The 22,235-nt window shown below is 34.9% G+C and overlaps 1 protein-coding gene across 1 annotated transcript in view; it reads right to left on the bottom strand.

The window, feature by feature from the left end:
* The window catches only part of METTL25 (methyltransferase like 25), a 45,833-nt gene that overhangs the window by 22,263 nt on the left and 1,335 nt on the right, over positions 1-22,235 (bottom strand). The window contains exons 2-4 of the mRNA XM_010211142.2: positions 20,418-20,518; positions 14,851-15,477; positions 11,744-11,888 (exon numbers count right to left, since the gene is read on the bottom strand). Of these exons, the coding sequence (XP_010209444.2) occupies positions 11,744-11,888; positions 14,851-15,477; positions 20,418-20,518 (873 nt within the window). The remainder of the gene's footprint in view (positions 1-11,743; positions 11,889-14,850; positions 15,478-20,417; positions 20,519-22,235) is intronic.

Raw genomic sequence — 22,235 nt, 5'->3', positions numbered from 1 at the left:
AAAAATAGCTGAAACTAAAAGAAAGGCAAGAATATGAAGGCTCCATTCTGGGAAGCTACAGGGTATTCAAGGCAAAAACGAAACAAACGCCAAAAGCAAAACTGACTGAGGATCAGACACAGCTGTCTGCGAGCGAATTGTGCAAGGATTGCCAAACACATTGAAAAATCCCCGTATTAATCACTACACTTATTGGCTAGCACTGTTTTGGGATGCTCGCCAAAGACCAATGTGATACAGCACCTAAAGCTGAAGCTACAAAGCTGGCAAATTTCAAATTCTTAATTCAAAAAGTAGTACCTGGGAGGTAACAACCACAGGAACCCCGTGCTTGCTTGGGTGCTTCCTGACATAGCAATGGCCACAATAGAGGGGACTAAATTATCCCTTATCCTTCTTTCCTAATTAACCTCAACCATCATTCCTATTTTAGGATTTGAAGTTGTTAGGAAATAAATGTATCCCTATGAATCCTTGGTAAATGGTCAAATTGTATCACTATCGCTATGAAAAACTGTGATCCAAAAAGCCCCGGGAGGATTTTCTTCCCTTTTCAAAGGCAGCATTCCTAGCAGTGTATGGCATTCTCTTCCATTTCTCTTCCTCTATTTTTTTTCTCTCCTTTATTTTGCTTCAATAGTAAGATTCTTTTTTTTTCTATTACTCTGAACACATGATTAGTAGAAACATATAACTGAAAAAAAAGAAACTTTGAAGGAAAGCAGCAAGCAAAAGTTGAATAAATGGTAATTTATAATTTTATGTTGTTACAGTTATTTCAACAGGGGCCATATTAAGGTAGGAAGAACCCCATTCTTGTGAATATGACTTGGAAGTGCTTTAAGTAAGTTACGATCTAGATAAATAACAGAAGCACAGTAAGGATGGACATGATGAGTTCAGATTCTGAAAGTAGCTCCCAGCGGAAAACAGAATTCATTTCAGCACTACCAAAAAACCCAGGAACTTTCATAAAAGATGTGGCCAATACATGTGACAAGAGATTAAAACAAATTCTTAGCTAACACTGTATTAAAACATTGCTTATTTGAACTATTACCTAATTTTAGGAGGTTACTGCTAATCATATTAAAAACCAGCAACACCAAACTAGCATTTCCAAATATACATTCTAACTCAAACCCCTAATAAGAAAGTTATTCATACAAAAGCGGATTTTGACTTACACACAATATATTAAATATTAAGCCCTCTTAACTTATATGAAGATTCAATAGACAACAGTTGTTTCCCAAAGGCACAAACCACAAAATATTCACGAGTAAAACAACATTCTCTTCATATATTCAAAACTGCAAATATGTTATTAAAGATGAAGGCCTGCCATTTACAAATGATGGAAAGCCCCAGAGATTTTCACTAAAATACAGATATAAAAAATAAAATGGACACCAACTTGATATAATGACAAATACTACATTTTTGCCAAATGGCTTTTACTATCATATTAGCTGGAAAGAAAGATGAACAATAATATTTTAGTTAAAACTATCTTGGAAAGAAACATTCTTTCCCCATAAATATGGTAAATGTATAAAATCTCTTAAATGCAAAACCAGAATTGAATTATAGCGTACAAAATCCATAAAATACCCTAAAAAAGTACATCCTAGAGAAAGAATGTTTTTCCATACTGTAATCAACTGCTTTCCCCAATTTTCTTATCTATAAAAAGGGATGTTGCTAAGTATCTGTAAATTACTATTTCGAGTTGGGACAATGGATTATTCTGCAGTTGTTTCTAATAAGCTCCAAACCAAAGGGAAATGAATTTCAACACCAGGGAAGACTTGCCTACCTTTTATATTTAGAGAAAATTCCCACTGAAGCCAATTACTGCCTTTTCATAATACCAGACATCTCTCATAGCACTCAGTTAGCGAGGCGTGATAAAAATTTAGGAAAGTAAAAGAATGTAGATCCTAAATCAGACATCTGATTTGCAAAGCGGGAGAGAAGGATATAATATATGTGTAGAGATAATATGTAGCCATCTTTATATAACTTCTAAGGTAATCAGCAACTTTAAAAGAACTATATATTATACCTCCTACTTCTATTTTTTCTTATCCTGGCTGTGAAAATTTGGCAAATTTATGACTTAACTAAGCAGAAAAGGATTTTCAATAACAAACACAAGCTATGCCTAAAAAAGAACTCGAGGACTGGAATACCATGGATTCATGAGGAGTTTTCTATATGATGAGCCCTGTAACACCCAATTACAATTATCACTCAAAGGTCATGTTGTACATTTGATTTTTCTTATTAAGCTGTTGAAATAACAATATTGAATACACAGTACTACACTTAGAAAGGGCTCTGCTGAAGTTATTTAAATATTACAAACTGAGCAGCCTACTTATCTGCTGTAGAATATTTACAATGTTTTTTATGTTGATATTATGCTACAAAGGTGTGCAAAAATGCAATGTAAGCCTTAAAAGGACCAGCTATTGTCACTAAAGGAGTGAAACATAGTAAAACACAGTTTTCTGAAGTTCTGCTTTAAAAATGGCCTTACATTTCAGAAGGCCTTACCTATTCTATTTTTTTTTGTTTTCCCGTCAAATATGTCAATGTTTTTTTACTAGTTGATTTATAAAATGCACAATAGATTTTATGTTGACATAATATAAAATATTCTATTTTTCTAAAAGTAAGTAGACAATTATAAATTTGATTGCTTGATAGTTTTTTTTTCAAAGACTATTATTATGTTGCTACATATATTATTGCAATAAATGATGCACCAAACACGTTTAGGCCACAATTTTCATGACGTTTTGTTTCCAGTGAGGCCCACAGACTCTGACCTGACTGCTGGAGGAACACGCATCCGATCACATCACACAAGCTCTTTGCTCTTGACAAACCAAGGCTGTGCACAGCATGCGCACAAGCACACGGGCTACTCTTACATACGTCTAGAAAGGATTTAAACTATTCAGACTAAATTACATAGTGATAGTCTGACTCAACAACAATGTCATAAACACTACCAAGTAACCCTGCCTCACAAAGATGTCTAGTTTTGGCAATTCCTTTGCCTCTATGTGATTATTCTCATTGCAGTTGATCTAAACATCAATCATTATTTTTTAAAAAACATTTTTATTTCTTCAAAACCAAGTAATTTTTATTATTTCCTGAACGGTTAGACTCCATTTCAGAGTAAGAAATGGTCAATGTATTATTCAGACTCTCTTTTAGAGAGAAAAGCACAAATCTGTAATCCACAAAATGACAGAAGAAAATGAGTTATGCAGTAACTTTCTTGGGTCATCAGTGTAAATGGCAGAGGCAAACAGAAAGCAGTTCTTAATGCTTATAATATTAAAAAAACTTTATGTTCTTCTCATAACAATTTGTTTAGGCCTTCAATTTTCTTTAATTTCATTCTGAGATCTTTTGGACTTTTTGCAGTTATCTGAATGTCTACAGAATTTCTTATAAACAGACAGTAGCTATAGGACTAACAGATGATGAAAGTATAAAGGAAACAAAGCATGGGAAAAAGCCTAATTGCAGTTCTTAAACTGCAAGCCTACTTTATGAAAGTTTTGATCAGATCAGATATCTAAAACTAAAATATCCTTTTGAAGAGGTTATACAAATACAAAAATAATCTGCATTAAAAAAATGCAATGGCCACATGGCATTCATTCCAAAATTCTTAAAAAATCCAAGGATGAAATTGCTGAACTGTGATGTGGAACTTCTGGATTAAGATGTTTTGATCCTAGAGACTTGAAAAGCAGGTATAACATAAACATAATATTAATGTTTATGAAGAGCGCAAGGGAATAACAGTGGCGCTTCCAGCCAGCAAGCCTACAATTAAAATTGGACAAAGTACTTAAGAAAATAGTCATTGGTTACATCAGCAAATAGGACATATTTGGGAAGAGTTAACATGACTTTCTTAATGGAAAGTCATATCTAACAAACATATTCATAGAGAAGTCAGCAGCAGGAGCCTAAAGACTCTTATGCTGGGACCTAGGTTGTTGATCACATTTATAAATGAGCTGGAGAAGTTATGAATAGTAGGACAAACTTTGTCCTAGATCCTAAGGGTAATAAAAATTAGAGTCAAACATTAAGAATTAAGAAAGACTTTATACACTGTGTGATGGTCTATGACATGGCATATGAAATTCAATGTAGATGAAAATGATCCAAAGTCAGAAAAACATTAACTACACAACTATAAGGCAGGGGTTTGAACTGATAGCTGATAGTCCAAGGAAAACATTAGCTCAGTAATAAGAAGCGACTTATGCCACTATATAAATACATGTTGCACTATGATTGGATTTCTTTTTCTCATCTCAGAAAATATAAAGTGTCACTAGAAAAGAAAACACAAAGAGAAATTATCACAGATAAGCAGCATTTTGATAACATGAGCAAGCAATATGAGAAAATTAAACCTGTAAAAGAGACAATGGGTGAAGGAAGTCTATAGAATCAGAAAGGGATTGAGAAAATAAATAGGGAACAAGCGGACATCGCCTTCTACATACAAAATCAAGAGGTATCAAAAGAAACATGCATTTAGTGGGCCTAAAAAAGGCAAAAGGAAATGCCTTGTCATGCAACATTCAGTTAAGCTGTGCTCTTCCTACTCTAGGATCTTATAGATGCTGAAAGCTGACCTATGTTCAAAACTAATCTGAGAAATTCAAGGAATAAAAATATACCAAGGATCATTAAATGCAAAGATAACGTTCCTTTTTTCTGAGAAGTGCAAAAGCCAAAACATGCTGGAAGCAAAGAATATTGTGGAGAAGTATTGCTGCACACTACCTTTCATTTTATGCACCTCCTTAGGCATCTGTTATGTATACTGAAGACTACATGTATACAGGCACTATGTTTACTCTGTATCTCTTATTTGTTATCAAATATTTTATATAATAATGAATTAGCCTTCTTTTATGCACTGTCTGGCACACCTGTCAAATGCCTGGGAAATTGCTATAAGTAATGCAATGTAAGTATTCAAACTAGTCTAAAGTCTTAGTGATTTATAGATGCAGCAGACAGTATGAAATAAAGGCAATTCCTTAACACATAAAATGATACTTTGATAGCAAAATAAAGTACTACAAATATTCAATATTTGTAGCAGTGAAAAAAAAAAGGAGATTCCTTGGCACAACTGTCACCCATTTCAAGTATTTTAGTATCTTGTAAATCTCCTAGTTTAGTAAGAGATTTTGTAAATCTCCATAGAAACAATCTAAGATTGTTTCTAATATAACATCTCAGGAACATTTGACACCTGTTCTTGTTTTAAAATTGGACCTAACTCAGGGGATTTATGCCAGCTTACACTAGTCAAAGATCTGATTCATAACGTGTTTCAATCACAGAAATAACATGGAGATTATGTCACTCAACTTTCTCACACTTTGAGTAGACTTCTTTAGTATTAATGAATAATAGCAAATCAGTGTTAAAAATTGATATTAACAAAAGGATTATTATTTATCCTCAGTAATTCTGAAATCCAAGAGGTTCCATCTGACTAAGTGATACCAAAATCTTCTTAGCATTTTCCATATAATGCCATATAATTTCCAGATAATTTCCAGATAATTTCAGGATTTAAAATATTTTTTGTCATATTTATTCAGGAAAATATATTTCTGCATTCAGAAATTCTGATTTCAATCATTCATTGGCTGCACTATTTAACAAGTTAATATTTTCTCCAAGCTTTATTTTTTTCAGGATCAATCTTAATGAAAAACATATGGGTTTTTAGTCACAAGTTGTGTTACAAATTGATGGAAACGTGATCTGTGCAGCAATATCTAAAGATTACTTGGAAAAGTAATGAAGCTCTATGATCTTTTGCTTGGAAGTGTTTTTCTATGTTGCCATGGTATTAGTGATAGATATTTTAACACACTGGCTGTGCAGTAACTTTGAAAAAATAGTTAAGCAACATACAAGTCATCTGTACTCTAATACTTCTAAAACAGTGACTAATCTTTCTGTATTTCAGTGGAATGCGGTAATATAAAGCCATGTCTATATAAGAAGACCTTTGGAAAATTTGTTTTTTGAAGCTTTTGTCTTCTCAATCCAGCTGATACCAAAAACCTTTTCAGTTTTCACAAACTCATTAAAGTTCTGTAAATGATTTGTGACTATCCTTTGTATTCTGTTTTTAATTCCCTCAATTATGTTGAGTAGCTTATAAAAGTTAAATCCTAACACATATAGCCAAAGTTTATACTCACCTTATTTCACTGTCCTGAGACTCTTGCTCTCTTGCAGAAAGTTGTCTGATTACCTAATCTCTAAATGAATTCATTTTGATGCTATCTACGCCCATAGGCACACATGCTGCGACATAAGTTTCTTAGCCTTTCCCCTAACTGCTTTCAAAATGCCTTGTAGAAAAGCTATTCCTCACAACTTTCAGGAGACTGCCAGAATACATCACCTTAGCATGTATTTTTCCTTCCCACAGTAAGGAAGTATTGAAAATTCTGGCGTGTTCCCAGGAGTACACCTGCTCATCTCACAAAATGTTTTTGATCATAGGGCTATCATAAAAACTACTTATACCACTACATCTTTAAAATTTGAGGCCTTATTTCAAATAATTAAATATTTAAAGGTAAGCATTTCTTTTTAACTATTAATTTTAAATGTAAAAATTTAGTTGAATTATTTACTAATCATATTGAACAATTCCATGGCTTTCTCGTTTTGTACTGACACGTTTGGGGGCTTTTCAGAATAAGAGAAAGAGAATTAGGAAGACAGACACTTTATGATAAAATCCGTAATTCATCTTTACTGCCTTTTAATGGATAATCATTGTCCAGTTGTGCCAGAAATGAACTTTTTGCATGTTCGATAGGGCAGCTCCCCAAAAGGCAAAGATCAGTTTCTGAACAGAGATACAGTTTGATTCAACCTAAAGACCATTAGGAAACTGAAATTCTTGAGAAAAACTGCCATAACAGCTTACTATGTAAATAAGCTAATGTAAAAAATCTCCAATAAAAATCTTACTACTATGAAGTTACTATTAGACATAGTAACAGTGAAGAAAACTCCCAAAGGAATTAATTAAAGTTTAAGTGCATTTTATCCTCAGAAGAATCTCTGTTGAAATGGCCAATTCTCCTTAAAGAAAGCCAAAGTTAAACTACTCAAATTTTCCATGAGCTGTCATAATACTCCTTATTAACTGGTATTTAGTATTTGATACAATTTACGATAACAGCAGTAAAATTAAAGATAGGTGTTAAAATTCACAGTTTCAACTATTTTTAATTCAATAGAAAACTGAGATTATGTAGCACTACTTTGTTGTTGCAGTTACTAATGAATCAAAACAAAGGCCTTTAGGAGCATGAGACACAGTTTAAAATTCTTTCCAGTAAAATTGGAGATGGGTCCTATTACCAAAATTTCCAGAAAAATTTAGCTTATGTACAGACATGTGGAAGGGCATCTCATACTGACTGCAAGATTCAAGATGGTGAGTACTGACACTTTCATCAGAAATGTTCCCCAAATGGTGGTGTCATACAATTTTACAACATCTTTCCTATTTTTTTCCTTACAGTCAGTTCCTCACAGATGCAAAAAAATCCTTGCACTAATCAAGGCAACTCAATAGCCCACCAAAAAACAGCAACTACTCACCACCTCAGATCTGTATCTCCTACAACATACAACAAAAATTTCTCATCACCTGAATGTGAGTGAATCCATTAATAAGAGATGAAAATGTATTTTTTCACTGGCCTCAAACAAGACAAACTTAAGGCCACTTCACTCCACTTTAGACTTCCAGACTTCTCTACAGTCTCAGGCAGATGACTACCTTAGCTCATGGTTTCACTGAGCCTAGTGACAGTCTGAGCGAGCAAAGCACTAGCTACAGTACAGGAAGATTGAGTCAGGGACCACACATTCCAACAGGAAGTACATGAATACACAAAATGTGTCCAGACAGGATTAATTTTAGGAACGTAGGGCATTATGTCACATGAAGGCCACATATCCATCAAAAGAGGTCCCTGAGGACTGGAAAATGGCAAACATCATACACATCTTCTGTTTGAGCTCTGTCACCAAGAAGATAATGGAGCAAATCCTCCTGAAAACCATGTAACCATGTTGAGGTGTGTGAAGAACAAACAGAATGAGAAAAACTAGCAAGGATTTACCAGAGATTGACCAATCTCACTGCTTTCAGTGATGGAATGACTGGCTCCACGGACCAGGCAAATACAGTGGGTATAGCTTACTGTGACCTTAGCAAAGCTTCCCGGAAGGTTTCCCATTACAGTCAGATTGGTAAAATGTGCTTCAGACAGAATATAAAGTGGGTAATAAACTGTCAGGACTGTTTGGCTCAACAGCGTGGACTGCAGGTTAAGGCAGGGATTACTTCCCTCCATTTAGCACTTGTGAAACTGCATCTGGAGTGCTATTTTTGAGCACAAGACACTGATTTACTGGAGCAAATCCATGGGGGACAAGACCACAGGGCTAACAAGAAGGTCAACAAAGAATGTAGGAGCTGTCTTCAGCTACCATTCAGCAAATTTCAAATAGATACGAGGAAAAAGAAATCAACAGTGAGGCACGTCAAACAATGGAACAGGTTTTCCAGAAAGGCTGTTGAATCTCCAGCTTTGGAGATCTTCAGAACTCAGTTGAACAAAACCCTGAAGAACATGAACTTCAACCAGATGACTTCCAACTTAGAATTAACCCATGATGATTCTACAACTTGGCCCATTTTAGAAGCAGTATCAAACTTCACTTGCCTAGGACAGCTGGCAGAAGAATTAATTTGCTTCTTGTACAGAGTAAAATTTGTTATGGAGTCTATGATCCCCTACAATGCTTGGCCAGTCTGAAATTCATGCATAGGAAATATAGGCCCAAGCAGTAGTCTTGTTTATTTCCCACTATCTCACTGGAGAAATTCTCGCTCTTGTGTACTTTTCATCCTTGTGCTCTTGCCGCTCCTCTGTGGATTTATTAACAAGTCACATAACAGACAAACTTTTCAGGGAAATATTAGAACATCATTGTATATTTTAGACTATGTGGCCTCAGAGTAATGGTAGAAAAGATCAATTTTATCAGAGCATCAGTGAAATTGCCTATGTGTTCTTTCTCAAAAGAAGAATGTTGTAATTCCCCTTTACTTTGCATAGACTGATTTTCATTAAGAGTGACTTATATCCTATATGCTGAGGAAAAAAAAAATCAAACAGCTAGAAATTCCAAAGGACAAAATGTTTCCCATAACTAAACATTTATTAAACTGCAGTATATCCTGTTACTGCGAAACTTATTTGTTTCTTTGAACTTACAATAGGTATCACATCTGATCTTTTGACAATATCTGAGCAACAATACTTCAGAAAAGCCTTATGCATTGGCTGGGAAAAAAGGTAGTCATCCTACACAAGAACAGGAAGTTTTATGGACATTGAAATAGCAATAAATGAGCAGATGTTTGAGATACACAAAAATCATTACAAGTGCCTGAAAAGGTCACCGTTATTTAAAAACTTGATATAAAAAGAACTGCTATGTTTTTACAAATTGCACTTCTATAATGCAAATACTTAACAGTAGGATATTTCCACTGTATGCCTTTTTGATAATTTGAAGTATTGTGTAAAGCGAAAATACTACACTCTAGAATTGTTCAAAATTCTCTCTGATCTGTGCTGAACAACATAAAAAGACCATTACAACAAACAAGAGAGAGCATGTGGTATGGTCACTCTGACTGAGCAGCCAAGTATTTAAAGAAGAGCAGCTGAGTTCTGCCGGCCTTATTTCTCTGTGGAGTTCTTTCAAAGTGCTGAAATAAACCTTACCAATTCACCTCTCCCTCAAATCTGGTCGATACGGCCATCAGGTTCTAATGCTTAGGCAGATGGTCTTTCATAGCTCAGTTACATACACTTGTTTTCTCAGGAAAACCAGCTAATTAATGTCCTTCATTATGCACTAAAAACAAATGAACCAAATAGAAAGCAGCATGTTAATGTATATGTAAATCTACACTCTACTTAAAGTAGTAGAAGGAAGTGGCATAGAAAATGCTTATTAAATGCTTATTATTTTATTTTACACTAGCTCACTATGAAGTTGCTAAGCAAGAAGTATCAAAGCAGACAGACAATTTTAGAGCTCAGTAAGTCACCATGACTGAATGACATTCACTCAAGGGCCTTGCAAGAAATCAAATAGGAAAGCGCAGGACTGTAGCAATGGCCATTGTGCCAACATAACGGGTTTAGATGGGAACTAAAAGCTTTGTGTTGCATTGATTTGGTCATCATAACGCTTAATAATGAGGGCATGAATAGGGACAAGGATTAAGTGAAGTTTTGGGAATTTTCCACCACAGGAGGTTTGGAATCATACGATAGCATCTGGTTCAAAAAGGCATTAGATAATTTCAGGAACAAAAAGTCCTTGAACAGATATCAAAAGGATTAGGCAGGAAAGTATCTGTTATGCACCCCTAATACATGAATCCTGTAGGTTGGGAATGTGCAAGAGCAATGCACTAAAGAAGCGCCCTGGCTCTTGTGTTTTCCTTAAATAACATCTAATTTTTTCACTATCGTACACAGAATTCTAGTCCAGAATGGTGCGCTATGCTGACCTGGAAAGGTATTTCTTATGTTCTTGTTTAAATACATAATCCAGTAAGCATAATATTTACATATTGCATATTTTTCTTATTATTTTTCTCAATCATTGCAAAAGTTCTTAAATTAATTAATTCAAACTTTTTTCAGGTTATCTAGCTTTTACAGATGCAGAAGTATCTTGAAGTAATTAACAGATCTCAATACCATGTAATTTGCTTTTGTGATTTTAAGCTGAATTTCCTTTATAATTCCTCACAGTACTACTCTTGGCAACAATGTTGCAATCACTGTTGAATATTAAACAGTAGACATCAGAAGCCCCATTTTCATAATATTAAAAAATCCATGAGTTTCATACATTACAGTATATATTCACCCCATTTAACAAAGACAATCTTTAACTTTGATGTTTAAAGGCTGTAGAGAAAGACAAAGGATTTACTTCTGAACTGAAAATATCAACCTTCACTCCAAAATGAAAAAGCCACATTTAAAGGAAAACTTTAATTTTCCTTTTATTTTCCAAATAATTTTCAGTTTGCCTCCTCAAGAAAATCTGTTATACATGTACTGTTCCATAATGCCCTAAATTGGCAATGCTTCAGAACACAACATTTAGATGAGTCCTTTTCAAAGTAGTAACTTACGTTAAAAGGACTTAATTTTGCTCATAGTTATACATGTACCACTCAACATAAATGAATATTGCATGCAAACAGCCAATGGCAAAACCTGGTACAAAGTATTTCAGCAGAAGGAAAACATATTGACCAAGAAAGCCTCCACATTTTATGAGCGAAGTAATGGAATAAAACCAGCTGTATACATAACCACATAAAAACATTCTGCATTAATGTCCTTAATTTCAGAAAGAATATTAGGAATAGTGGCATAACAGGAAAGCTACAGGGCATCCGGGAGTGAATGACCTACATAAAGTAATTAAAAACAGTACTAAGTAAGCCACTGGAAAGGAACATGGTTATTAATTAAAAGGCATAATTTTCTCAACATGCAAACTGGCAGCCACAAGTTAAGCTCAGAAGAATTACCTTCTTGGTTTTCATACTGTTCTGACAACAGATGGTAGCAGCAGCCTACACTGCAAACTGCTTTGATTTCAGGCTTGGCAGTAAAAATTCGTAACGTATTTGGAGCAAGATCCCCACACGTATGAAGACCCACCATTACAGAGTCCTAAGAGAAAGAAGGAAAAAAAACAATAAAGCATCTCATTTTTTTTCTCAATGAAAAGGGCAAAAATAAGATGACAACAAACTCCAAATCCCCAGACATGTTGCAAGAGGTTATTCACTCACAAGGTTTAAACGTACAACTCCACGAGGAGTCCTGCTGCTTCATTCTCAAAATTTGTAAACATAATGAAAGCACTACAGGGCTAAGACAAGATGGCATATTTCCTCTATTGAGAACCAGAATGCTCATCTCTCTGATTACAGTTACTCATCCCTGTACCTTCCTTCTTTGGCTAGGAGGAATCACAAGTTGATAAACAGCAGCCAGCTTACCTGAAGAGAATGTCCAAGTGGTGACAGGGTATTGGCCATTTTCTCTTCATTTTCTTGGCTTTCCTTTGAATACTACTACTACTGCTAAATCCTCCCTGTTTTACTTCAGGGGCACTACTGTAACATACATGGCTCCACTTACCCCATGGCATTTCTTTATGACCGTAACCGTGATTTGAAGAGCAGGTTCCTCACCATCTGCTTTGCTATTTCCAGAACTGCACTACTACAGCTGTTTTACAGTATGTCTGCTACTGTTCAGCTACACATAAGCATAATCTTCCAAAAAAACATGGAAGAACTTCAGCTCCAGACACTCTATTCTGTACATTCTATTTCCTGCTTTCCTTTTTTTTTTTTCCTTCGTTTTCTTTTCTTCCTGTTTCCCATCCCAATTATCCCTTTTCTCAGCATTCATATTTTTAACTTTCCCCCAGACTTATTAATTGGAATCAAAACTGTAAAAGCAATGTTTGCTGTTTTGATCCATTAGCAAGATTATCAACAAGAATTTAACCCTGTTATATTCGAACATTGTAACTTTCGTTAACTATTTTGATTTTATGCGCCCATCTATTTTTGCTCCTCTGCATTACAGCATTTTTTGCCACACGTCTATACTCTATAGCATACAAACATGTTGGGACTACAAACCTTTTTTTTTTCCCTCTGTTTTCTGCTTCTTCCCTATCCCCCCACTTCTTGCCTTCCACTTCATTTGCACTGCTTCTCTGCACTTGCCCTTTCAGTGATTCAGGATCCTAAAATTTTAGGTGGCAAAGGTTCACGTTTCATTTTGGCTTAGTTTTTTACCTTTGTACAAGACCTTCTCCCTTGTAAAAACATAAAATACTGAGTGGAAGAACAGTGAAGTTTAGAAGCTAATCAAAGAGGTCCACTTCTAAGAAAGCATTTAAATCCCTGGACTAGAAAAGCTGGAAAGATTCTCTCTGCAGAAGGCCAGGGGAAGATGGCCTCAAATTATATGACAAACACGACAACACTCACAATTTCTGAAGTGTCAAGGCAAGCTCTGTCAGTTACATTTTTGGCCCATCACAGATTTCAACAGGGATACCTAGATATTACTGAGAACACTTTCCTTTGACTTAAGTCTAGTAAAATTTCACATCTCAACATCAGAGGTGGGCTATACACAACTTCTATCCTCCTGTATTTCTATCCCTGTATTTTGTCAGCAATTCAAACAAATTTCAAAAATTATCCTATAAATTGGTAAACAGTATTTTTTTTTCATTCTGTTGTGTTAGGAAAAATCCAAGAAAACAAAAAAGTATTGTTAAAATAAAAATGTGAAATCCTTACTTTAAAATATGTAAATATTTGCACATTTTAAAGTGTTTTAACTACACACATTCATCACGCATTGCATGTACACTGATCAGTTACTACTGTGTTCTTATAACAATGAAGTTTTTACCTATAGTAACTTTTCCTTTTAAAGAAAAGCAGTAATATAGGATCTTTTCTGCCTTTTACATCAATAGAAACTACATATCAAGAGGATACAAAATCCAGCTGTGCAAATTTAAGAGCATCTATTTGACATTGGTTTGCTGAGCGTAAAGCACAGGAGTAACTCCAGGACCACGAAGAGCAGGTCCATGCAGTGGGCACAGGACCCCGAGCTCCCTGCTTGCATTCTGGCCACGTGGAAACACTCTGTTGCTGCCCACCAGCTACATAACCAAAGTGCAGACTGCATTCAAGTGAACAAATATTAGCACTCGGGATATATCTTTTCTAGGCAGACATGAGCTTGCTCCACACACTCTCAGATAGTGAGTGGGATTTATTAGCTCACATGTAGCACCACTAACACAAACACATGATATTGAAATAGAGACACTGAACGTACTTAATTCAGCTACTACTGGACACAGACAAGTTTTCATCTTTCCATGAAAGATTACACACTATCTACTTAATCATTGTAGGACAGCTCAGGCATAGGAACTAACACAGCTATACTGCTAGTAGGCTCATGGCTCCATCTTTGGGAAGCTGAGCTGGGGCCTCTTTGTATCCACATAAACTTAGTGGGGTAGTAAATTAAGAACTGTATTTAAAGCAACTCCAAAAATTATTATGTATAAAACATTATATTTAAAAAAATCTCATTAGACATTCTTCATGTTGAATATTTGCACTCATTTCTTTTATACCTTCAAAGCTGAAGATGACATTAAAAAATAAAACTTAGAAAATGAGAAATTTCAGAGAATACATTCTTCTCACTGTTAAATATAACCATATAACCATCATAATAATTAGACATGTTACCTATAAATTCATCTGGAAAGCAGCTGAATATCCTGTTACGTATGCTGTTAATTTTGATAGCTGATTATCTACACCCCAGATTCAAAAGACCATTTTACTTGCATACTCCAAATAATCCTAACACATACACTGAAATAGCAAAACACTCTATGTATGTATTAGCCATAGCTAAGCAAAAGCTGAAAAACATTACTGGGCCAGAAGCCCTCGTTCATTTACACCTCTGATAATATGCTACATGCAAACATTTGGTATATAGGAAAATGATAATACGAAGGTAGTGGAGAATCCACTTCAAGTGGATTTGTAAGTACTAGTAAAACAACCTCCAGATCTTTAATGATGTCACTGAGTTCCGTCTCTGCCGTGATGTAAGAGGTCAATGGAAAATAAAGGTTTGATTCACTTGACTTGCTTGCTTTAGCCTGGAGAGAAGCCATTTTTCTCCGTGCCTTTTCCTCTTCACAGAGCTCCCCACAGTCACACCGAGGTGAAGAAAAAATATCAACAGCATTAGCAGGCAGAACATTTAGAATATCAAGAACATTTTCTGAAAGTTTGTTCTCATCAGACTGTGTCTGAGCCACCAAATTAATTTCAGTTTGTTTGCTGCTTTCAGATGTAGCTATCTCTGTGAAAATACCAGAATCTTGGGTAGTCACTTGGTCTTGACTTTGAAGACTGCTGTTATTATTTAAGGACTTTTCATCGGTATTTGATTCACATTTAATTTCAGTTTGTACTGGCCTATCATTCACCTCTTCCGACTTCTGGCTTTGGAGATTTGCTCTTGCCCGCCTCTCATACGCTCTCCAGTGTTTCTTCAATTTCCTGTTCCTTTCATGAGCACCATGAGTGTTGGTGTTTGAGGAGTCAATTCCATAAACTTTTAAGTTATAGTGCATGGACAAAAAGGAACTGAGGTAGCCCTTTCCAGAACCTATATCAATCACCTAGAGGTAATGAAAAAGAGAGAAAGAACTCTATTAGCAAGCAACAGATAGGATACATTTCAATCAAATGCAAAACAATTTCCTTAAAAAAAGTAAGCATAGATTTCATATCTACCCATAATTATCATGGAATTCATAATTATCAATTATCCCACTTATACGTTGTTCACGTGCTTTGCTGAACTTTGTGCTGAATTTAAAACACAAAAGTAAATCAGAACCGATCTGTTCCAGAAAATAGACACTGCAATGCTTACACAATACACACATCCTGACTCTTCTGGAGAAGTCTTTTACTTTATTTTTTGACACAGAATTTCCTTCTGCTAAGGAAAATAACCACAAGCTACCACCACCACCCATGATTTCCAAATTAGCCAGGTTATACAGTTAGGAAAGAAAGTATTCCTATTAATTAGCTTTACACATCTAACTGCCACATTTATTATGCTGAGTTAGAAGTCTCCTACCACTAGATATGCAGAAATAAAATTCTTCAGTTTCTTACTTAACCACTACAGACTCATGCCTAAAGGCCAACAGTATGAATATACTGTATGAATACCAGAACCTGTTTCCTTTCCTGCGAAAGTGACCCATACAGGGATTTATGTAACCTAAGGATGTTTTTGTAATAAAACAAAGGGGCTCAGAAGCCATGTGATTCTCATAGCCTGTTCTAGGAGGAGAGAGTTGAAAGGATATTTAGGAAGTTTAGTTTCTCATAACTGAAAGTATATCTAGAGTAGCACCAGAAACAATCTCAGAGCTTAAGTACATAAACATAATTTTACTATGTGTGTTTTAATTTATATTAATATATTATTTATTTGTATTAATATACATTATATGTATTTATATATGTATGTATGTATATATATATATGTAATCTATATATTTTATGAAAATAGATAATAGAGTACCAGTTCTCTACAGAAATGAGCTGATAAGGGGCTCTTCTGCTCAGGTGTCTATCAGAAATTATACTCACTAGACATAATGATTTATTTGTTAACATATATTCTTGAAAGTGATAGATGCAAGTTTATTTTTAATGTCTTATTCTTGGTCTGTAAGACATTCGTATGAAAATGTATAATGAAATACACTCAATATAGCCTTACTCTCGCTGAAGCGAAAATGATTTAATCTTCATTCTGAGAGCTTTTTAGATTCGTATAGTCACGGAATCAGGACAAAGATTATAAATTCAGTCTGAAAGACCACACAAAAGAGCAGAGAGAAAATACTATTTGATACAGATTATTTAACCACGCTACACGTGGTGCTACACGTGGTTCTTCACGTGATACTGCAGCACACCTGCCATCACACACTACAATCCTCAAATTTCTTGAATGAAATCAGTGCAGGTGTAGATTGACTGATATAAAATTAAGCACACTATTCTCTAAGCATACTATTTTTTGAAATGTAACTTTTATTGCCAATATTCTCCCAGAATATTTAAAAGAGAAGGAAAGAAGGAATAGCTCAAGGAATACTTTAGCTCACTGCTTTATAAAATAGATGTTACTACTATGCAGAATATGCACACCTCCATTTCTACAAGGTTTCAAATTATTTTTGTGAAAAGAACTATGCAGATATAGATTCAGATAACTCATACGTGTGACCTCTGTAAAGACAAACTACTAGTTTGGTAGGATTTTTTTATTTGTTTCTAAGCAGAACAACAATAGTAACATATTGTTACATTAATACTGGGACAATAGTTCTAAAATGAAGAGAAAATATGGCTAGAAATAAGTAGCCAATGATTTTGTGCTGAATAGATAGACATGATTAAATTAATCTCTGCTTTACCTTTCCTTGATTGCAGAAGAAAGGTAAGCAGCAATCTGTAGCGCTATGTGTCAAGCATGAACTTTTAATATGAAATTTCCATGATATAATATACTCTAAAGGTCCTACATACCATGGGTTGGGCACTATGTTTAAACAGTTTCTGGCACAAACAAGAACTCCATTTCCAGAAGAATTTCATCGTTTTCCATCACTAAATCACAAATTTAATAGATGCTGAATTCAGAATTAAGCTTCTATTGCCCACACTGCAACTCTTGTTGCAAATGTTGCAATTTCCAAGGACACTTTAATCAAATAATGTAAAGAAAACCAATGTGTATTTAAGCAAGGAACTACCACTGGCTTCTTTTCAGAATCGAGAGTAATATAAAAAGTTCCTTTTGTATGACAGGAACAGATAAAAAGGGGCAGTAGGTAATTTAAAAATCTTTAAAGTTAGCATGCTTTAATGCTTTAATTTAAATCATTAATCTAGAAGTGATTACAGTACTCATAATTTTTTTTGCTTTTATTCTCATTTTACTATGTATTATATTATAAAACACCACAAAAGCATAATATCCTTTACCACCCATTATACATCATGGGTACAGAGGTGAAACTGAGGGCATTTTTCAATCCTTCAGTGATCTCTAATATCTGAAAGAAACACCCTGAGGACATATGCTGTTGTAAAACATGTGTTGTGTTTTCATAGCTCAAGACTTTTTAATTAAATGCAACATATATTTTTTTTGCAAGAAGGACACAAAAAAAAATCAATAAGGAAAAAACTCTCCTAAAACTTAACAATTCCTGTATTTTCTTAAGTTGAAAGGTAACCAAAACAAAAGAAGTTGCTTTTAATAACTGAGAAGGAGAGTTTTCTTTTTTCTTCTTTTTTTATGTAACTGGAAAGCTCTTTTCATATATTAGGGATTTGTAACTTTGAACAAATAAATTTTGTTGCAGTGTATGACTAAAATGGAAAAAAAAGTTAATATAAAGCAGTCGACCTTTCATATTCAGTGATATACTGCAATAATGTTTTTCATTAAATACATTAAATATTAGATTCTTTTTTTCAAAAAAGCCTACAGAAAATAATCCTTTGTCTAATGACACCCCAAACCAACTGATAAAAGTGCATATTCACTGGCTGAAATTGCAGCATATTGACAGATACTTAATAATGATTGCTTTGAGATTTTATTAGTAACCAGCTATATCAGGCCTTACGTCAGGTCATTAAAGTGGCTCTATTTCCTTACTCTCTGAATATAGGTTTTTCTTTCCTTTCTTTTCATTCCTGAATCTCACAGGAACTATTTAAAATCTAAATGAAAACGCTATATGAAACACCACCAATTCACCTTCCCGTAAATCCAGAGAGCACTGAGTATTGCATTATAAGCAAACTACACTTTTCTGCATCTTTCTCACTGCATGAAAGACTTCAACACTTGAACAGCTGACACTTGCCTAGAGCAAAAGGCAAGCAAGTCAAAAACACGCTAACGAAGAGGAGAAAACACTTTCAAGAATCTGCTAGTATTATATGCTTATTCTTTACAGACAGCACCCACCTACTTGGAAGCTCCTGAAAGCACTACTGAAAGAGCTACACATTCTCTGTAAATTATCATGGATGGCCACCAACTGATGGCATCTCATCCAGTGATATCTGGCAGTTGCAGCTGTCTTTTACTTATCAATCTCAGCTGAAATTATGGAGAAGGCTGCCTTTGCCCTCTATAGCTGTTTCTCACAAAACAGAGATTCAGAGTTTTAGACTTGATTTCCAAAGATGCCACAGGTCTGGCCTAAATCTGACAGCTTACTATCAGAACCTATCATTCATACTGTCTAAGTGAAATTCTCAGTTTCATCCAAATAATTTCTAAATCAGAGTCCAACTTCATCAACTGACTCCAGTTTTGGAACTCTCCTTTCTTTCTACTGTGGCCTCAGCAGCAGCAGCAACTCAGGACCCTGCAGTTGTATCTGCAGCAGCAAACCAACGGTGCACGGACATGTACTCTGGTATACACATATTCTACGTGCCTGTCCATAGCCCTTATTTCCAGCAATCTCCCTAGTGCTGTTTGGAAACAGTCCAACTAGTATTCTCCCATGGAAAAGGCTCAGGCACAACCTGGGACACCAAATATGCTAGAGATCCTTTTTGGTGAAGGAAACATTCTTTTCTGAGGGAGAGAGTTTAGCCAAATGCATGAGAAGAGGGATATGCCATTTCCCTCAATGCTCTCACCCAAATTACTTTTGCTGACAGATTTAGCTTTCCACTGCCTCTCCACACTTACATTCATCTCATATATTTTTAAAACACACTACGAAAAAGCAGTATTTTTGAGCTGCACTGAGAAAAGAAAAGCTAAGAGAAAATACACAGCAGCAAATCTGGGCAGGTATCCTCAGTCTTGTTTTCAAAGAACTATAGCATTTGTTTGACCAGTACTGAATAACTGGCTTGGGTCCTACCACATAAACCTGACTACCCCAAATAAACATTACATACTTTTTCTTTCAATCTGATCTATCTTGAAACTATAAAGATCATATCTAAAGCCCTAATTAAATATCTCAGTACATCTTATAGAAAGGCTGCCAGCATTAAACAACAAGGAAAGTTTCAAATACCTTGCACCAGAATAAGAAAGCATGCTTTTAAAATTTTCCAGATTTTTGGGGGTTTTTTTGGTTGCTTTCTTCATATAGTGCTACTGTCTACCTAAAGGAAGTGAAAGAGCAAAGTTTTGCTCTCTTAACAACATCTTAATAACGATATGAAGCTTCTCAAAGAGAAACTACCTGTGCATTACAAAGAGCAGTGCTATTTTTAACTATTCAACATTCAAAGGATGATTACATTCATTAAAATTTTTCATGAGTCATAAAATAATAATGACAGACTGAAAGGCAGTTTCTTGAGAATGATACCTTGGCAAGCAAACTGGATCTTTTCTTTGGCCCTACAGGCTCTTCTTTATCAATAATTATTTCTATGAAAATAAAAATAGCAGTAACGGAGTATCAAAATACAGCATATGAACATGATAAAAAGAATCTGAAAGGTACACAGTAACATACAGGAAGAGATGCTTTCTTACCTGCTTTATACCATAATAACTTGCTATGCTGTGTATCAGCTCCGACATCACCTGCACTTCATGTGATTTCTTATTATTCATGAATTCATCAGTTTTAATGTCTATATCAGATTAAGAAAATAAACATAATTGAGACAATTCAGAATAACTGAACCCTTATAATAAATTGGAATAAACACAGGCCTAAAATATTTTCAGTATTTTTATATTTTAGGGGTAGTAATTTTGAATTAAAATATCACTAAGTAATTATAAAACTAAACTACTGAATTAAAGATGAACTAGTAGAATTTAACATTCTTTTAGAAAACACTAACAGTTTTGCTGCAGAAGACACTAAGGAGGTAATCTCTACTGCCAATCCAGTGTGGAAAATACCAGACACCTGCTTTGCTCATCTCCACATCCCCCAACCAAAGCTGCAACTCGGAAGTTGTGAAAAAACCATGTATCAGGCCATCATCATTAGGCCACTGGAATTCATTATAGTTAAGTTGATGGGAATTTTTGTGAGGTAAATCTGAATGAAGGTAGCGAAAACTGGAGTGCTATTGATAGGATTAATTTTAGAAAATAAGACTTGTCTACGTGACTAGGCCGATTAATATAGCTGCCCATTAGGTGGGTTTTTTTCTGCGCAGAATGTGTTCATCTGTCCAGAAACTTATCATTAGGGAAGAACTACATTCATTCCTTAATCAGATCATGCTGGGAACAGAGCCAAGAGTGTTACTTATTTAGAAGACAGTGGGGAATTGAGCTCATGCAAAATCTAGTGTTTTTCCCAACTTTTCACAAAACCCAGAGAAACTCTCTATTTCTTAAATATCTGGGTTTTTTTATAATAAGATGTTGTGGCAAGACTTAAAACCTAAAATAGATTCTATGAACTTACAAAAGAAAATAACAGATGAAAATATTTTTAAACAAAATCATCTGTCATTTAACTGTTAGCACTGTAATGCTCATTTACTTCAAAATGGTTAGGATCTTCACAAAGAAACTAACACTCCAAGCGTGGCCATCATCTTGATCATAAACTCACTGCAAAGCTAGAGCAGTTAACACAACATTCAAGTCACCTCTGCTCTTATATTCAAAAATAAACCTAATAACAAAAGAAATTCTCCTTGCTGGGTTCTTCCCTGTTGGCCAGGTTTTTCTGGATCCTGTGTCCTCAGTGTAAGGAACCTGATTGTTCAACAAAAACTGCAGTAAACTTTGTTAGGAAGCAATGGAGAAACTCCTTTAGATTCAAAACTTCCATTCAGGATATCTATGTCAACAACTCTAAAAAGGTTTGTTCTCACTTTTTTTAAGCAACTATTCATAGGTAGGATAATCATACATCTATATTAATGTGCTAAATAAGTTTGAAAACTATGCAAGCATGCAATCTATGGGTATATAGAAATCATGCTTCCAAGCATGATTATCTTAGAATGTGGAAATACACTGCAAACATTTCAAATATAAATGGAATTATCCTGAAGGATATTTTTCATGATACAAGCATGGTCATCTTTCTCATTTTCTCAGACTTACCCTTCTCTTGCCTAGCAAGCAGCAGCAAGTGAGCAAATGAAAATATTTTCTGAAAACAGAATTAAGTAAAAATATCTAAAATATCTCAGAGTTAAAAGATCCCAAGGCGTATCTGGCAACTTTTTATAACAAACCCCAATTTCGGAATTTTGCTTCTCTCCAGTCAATCACCAGGCACACCACTGCGTTAATTTAACTGTTATTTACAGTGAATTCAATTTGAAGGTTTCAAATTCTACCACTGTATATACAGAACACCCGGAATACACCCTA

The sequence above is a fragment of the Tinamus guttatus genome, unplaced genomic scaffold, assembly GCF_059628265.1.
Source record: "Tinamus guttatus ecotype Peru unplaced genomic scaffold, ASM5962826v1 Tinamus_guttatus_pri_ptg000399l, whole genome shotgun sequence".
Classification (NCBI taxonomy): domain Eukaryota; kingdom Metazoa; phylum Chordata; class Aves; order Tinamiformes; family Tinamidae; genus Tinamus; species Tinamus guttatus.
This window is presented reverse-complemented; position numbering and strand designations above follow the sequence as displayed.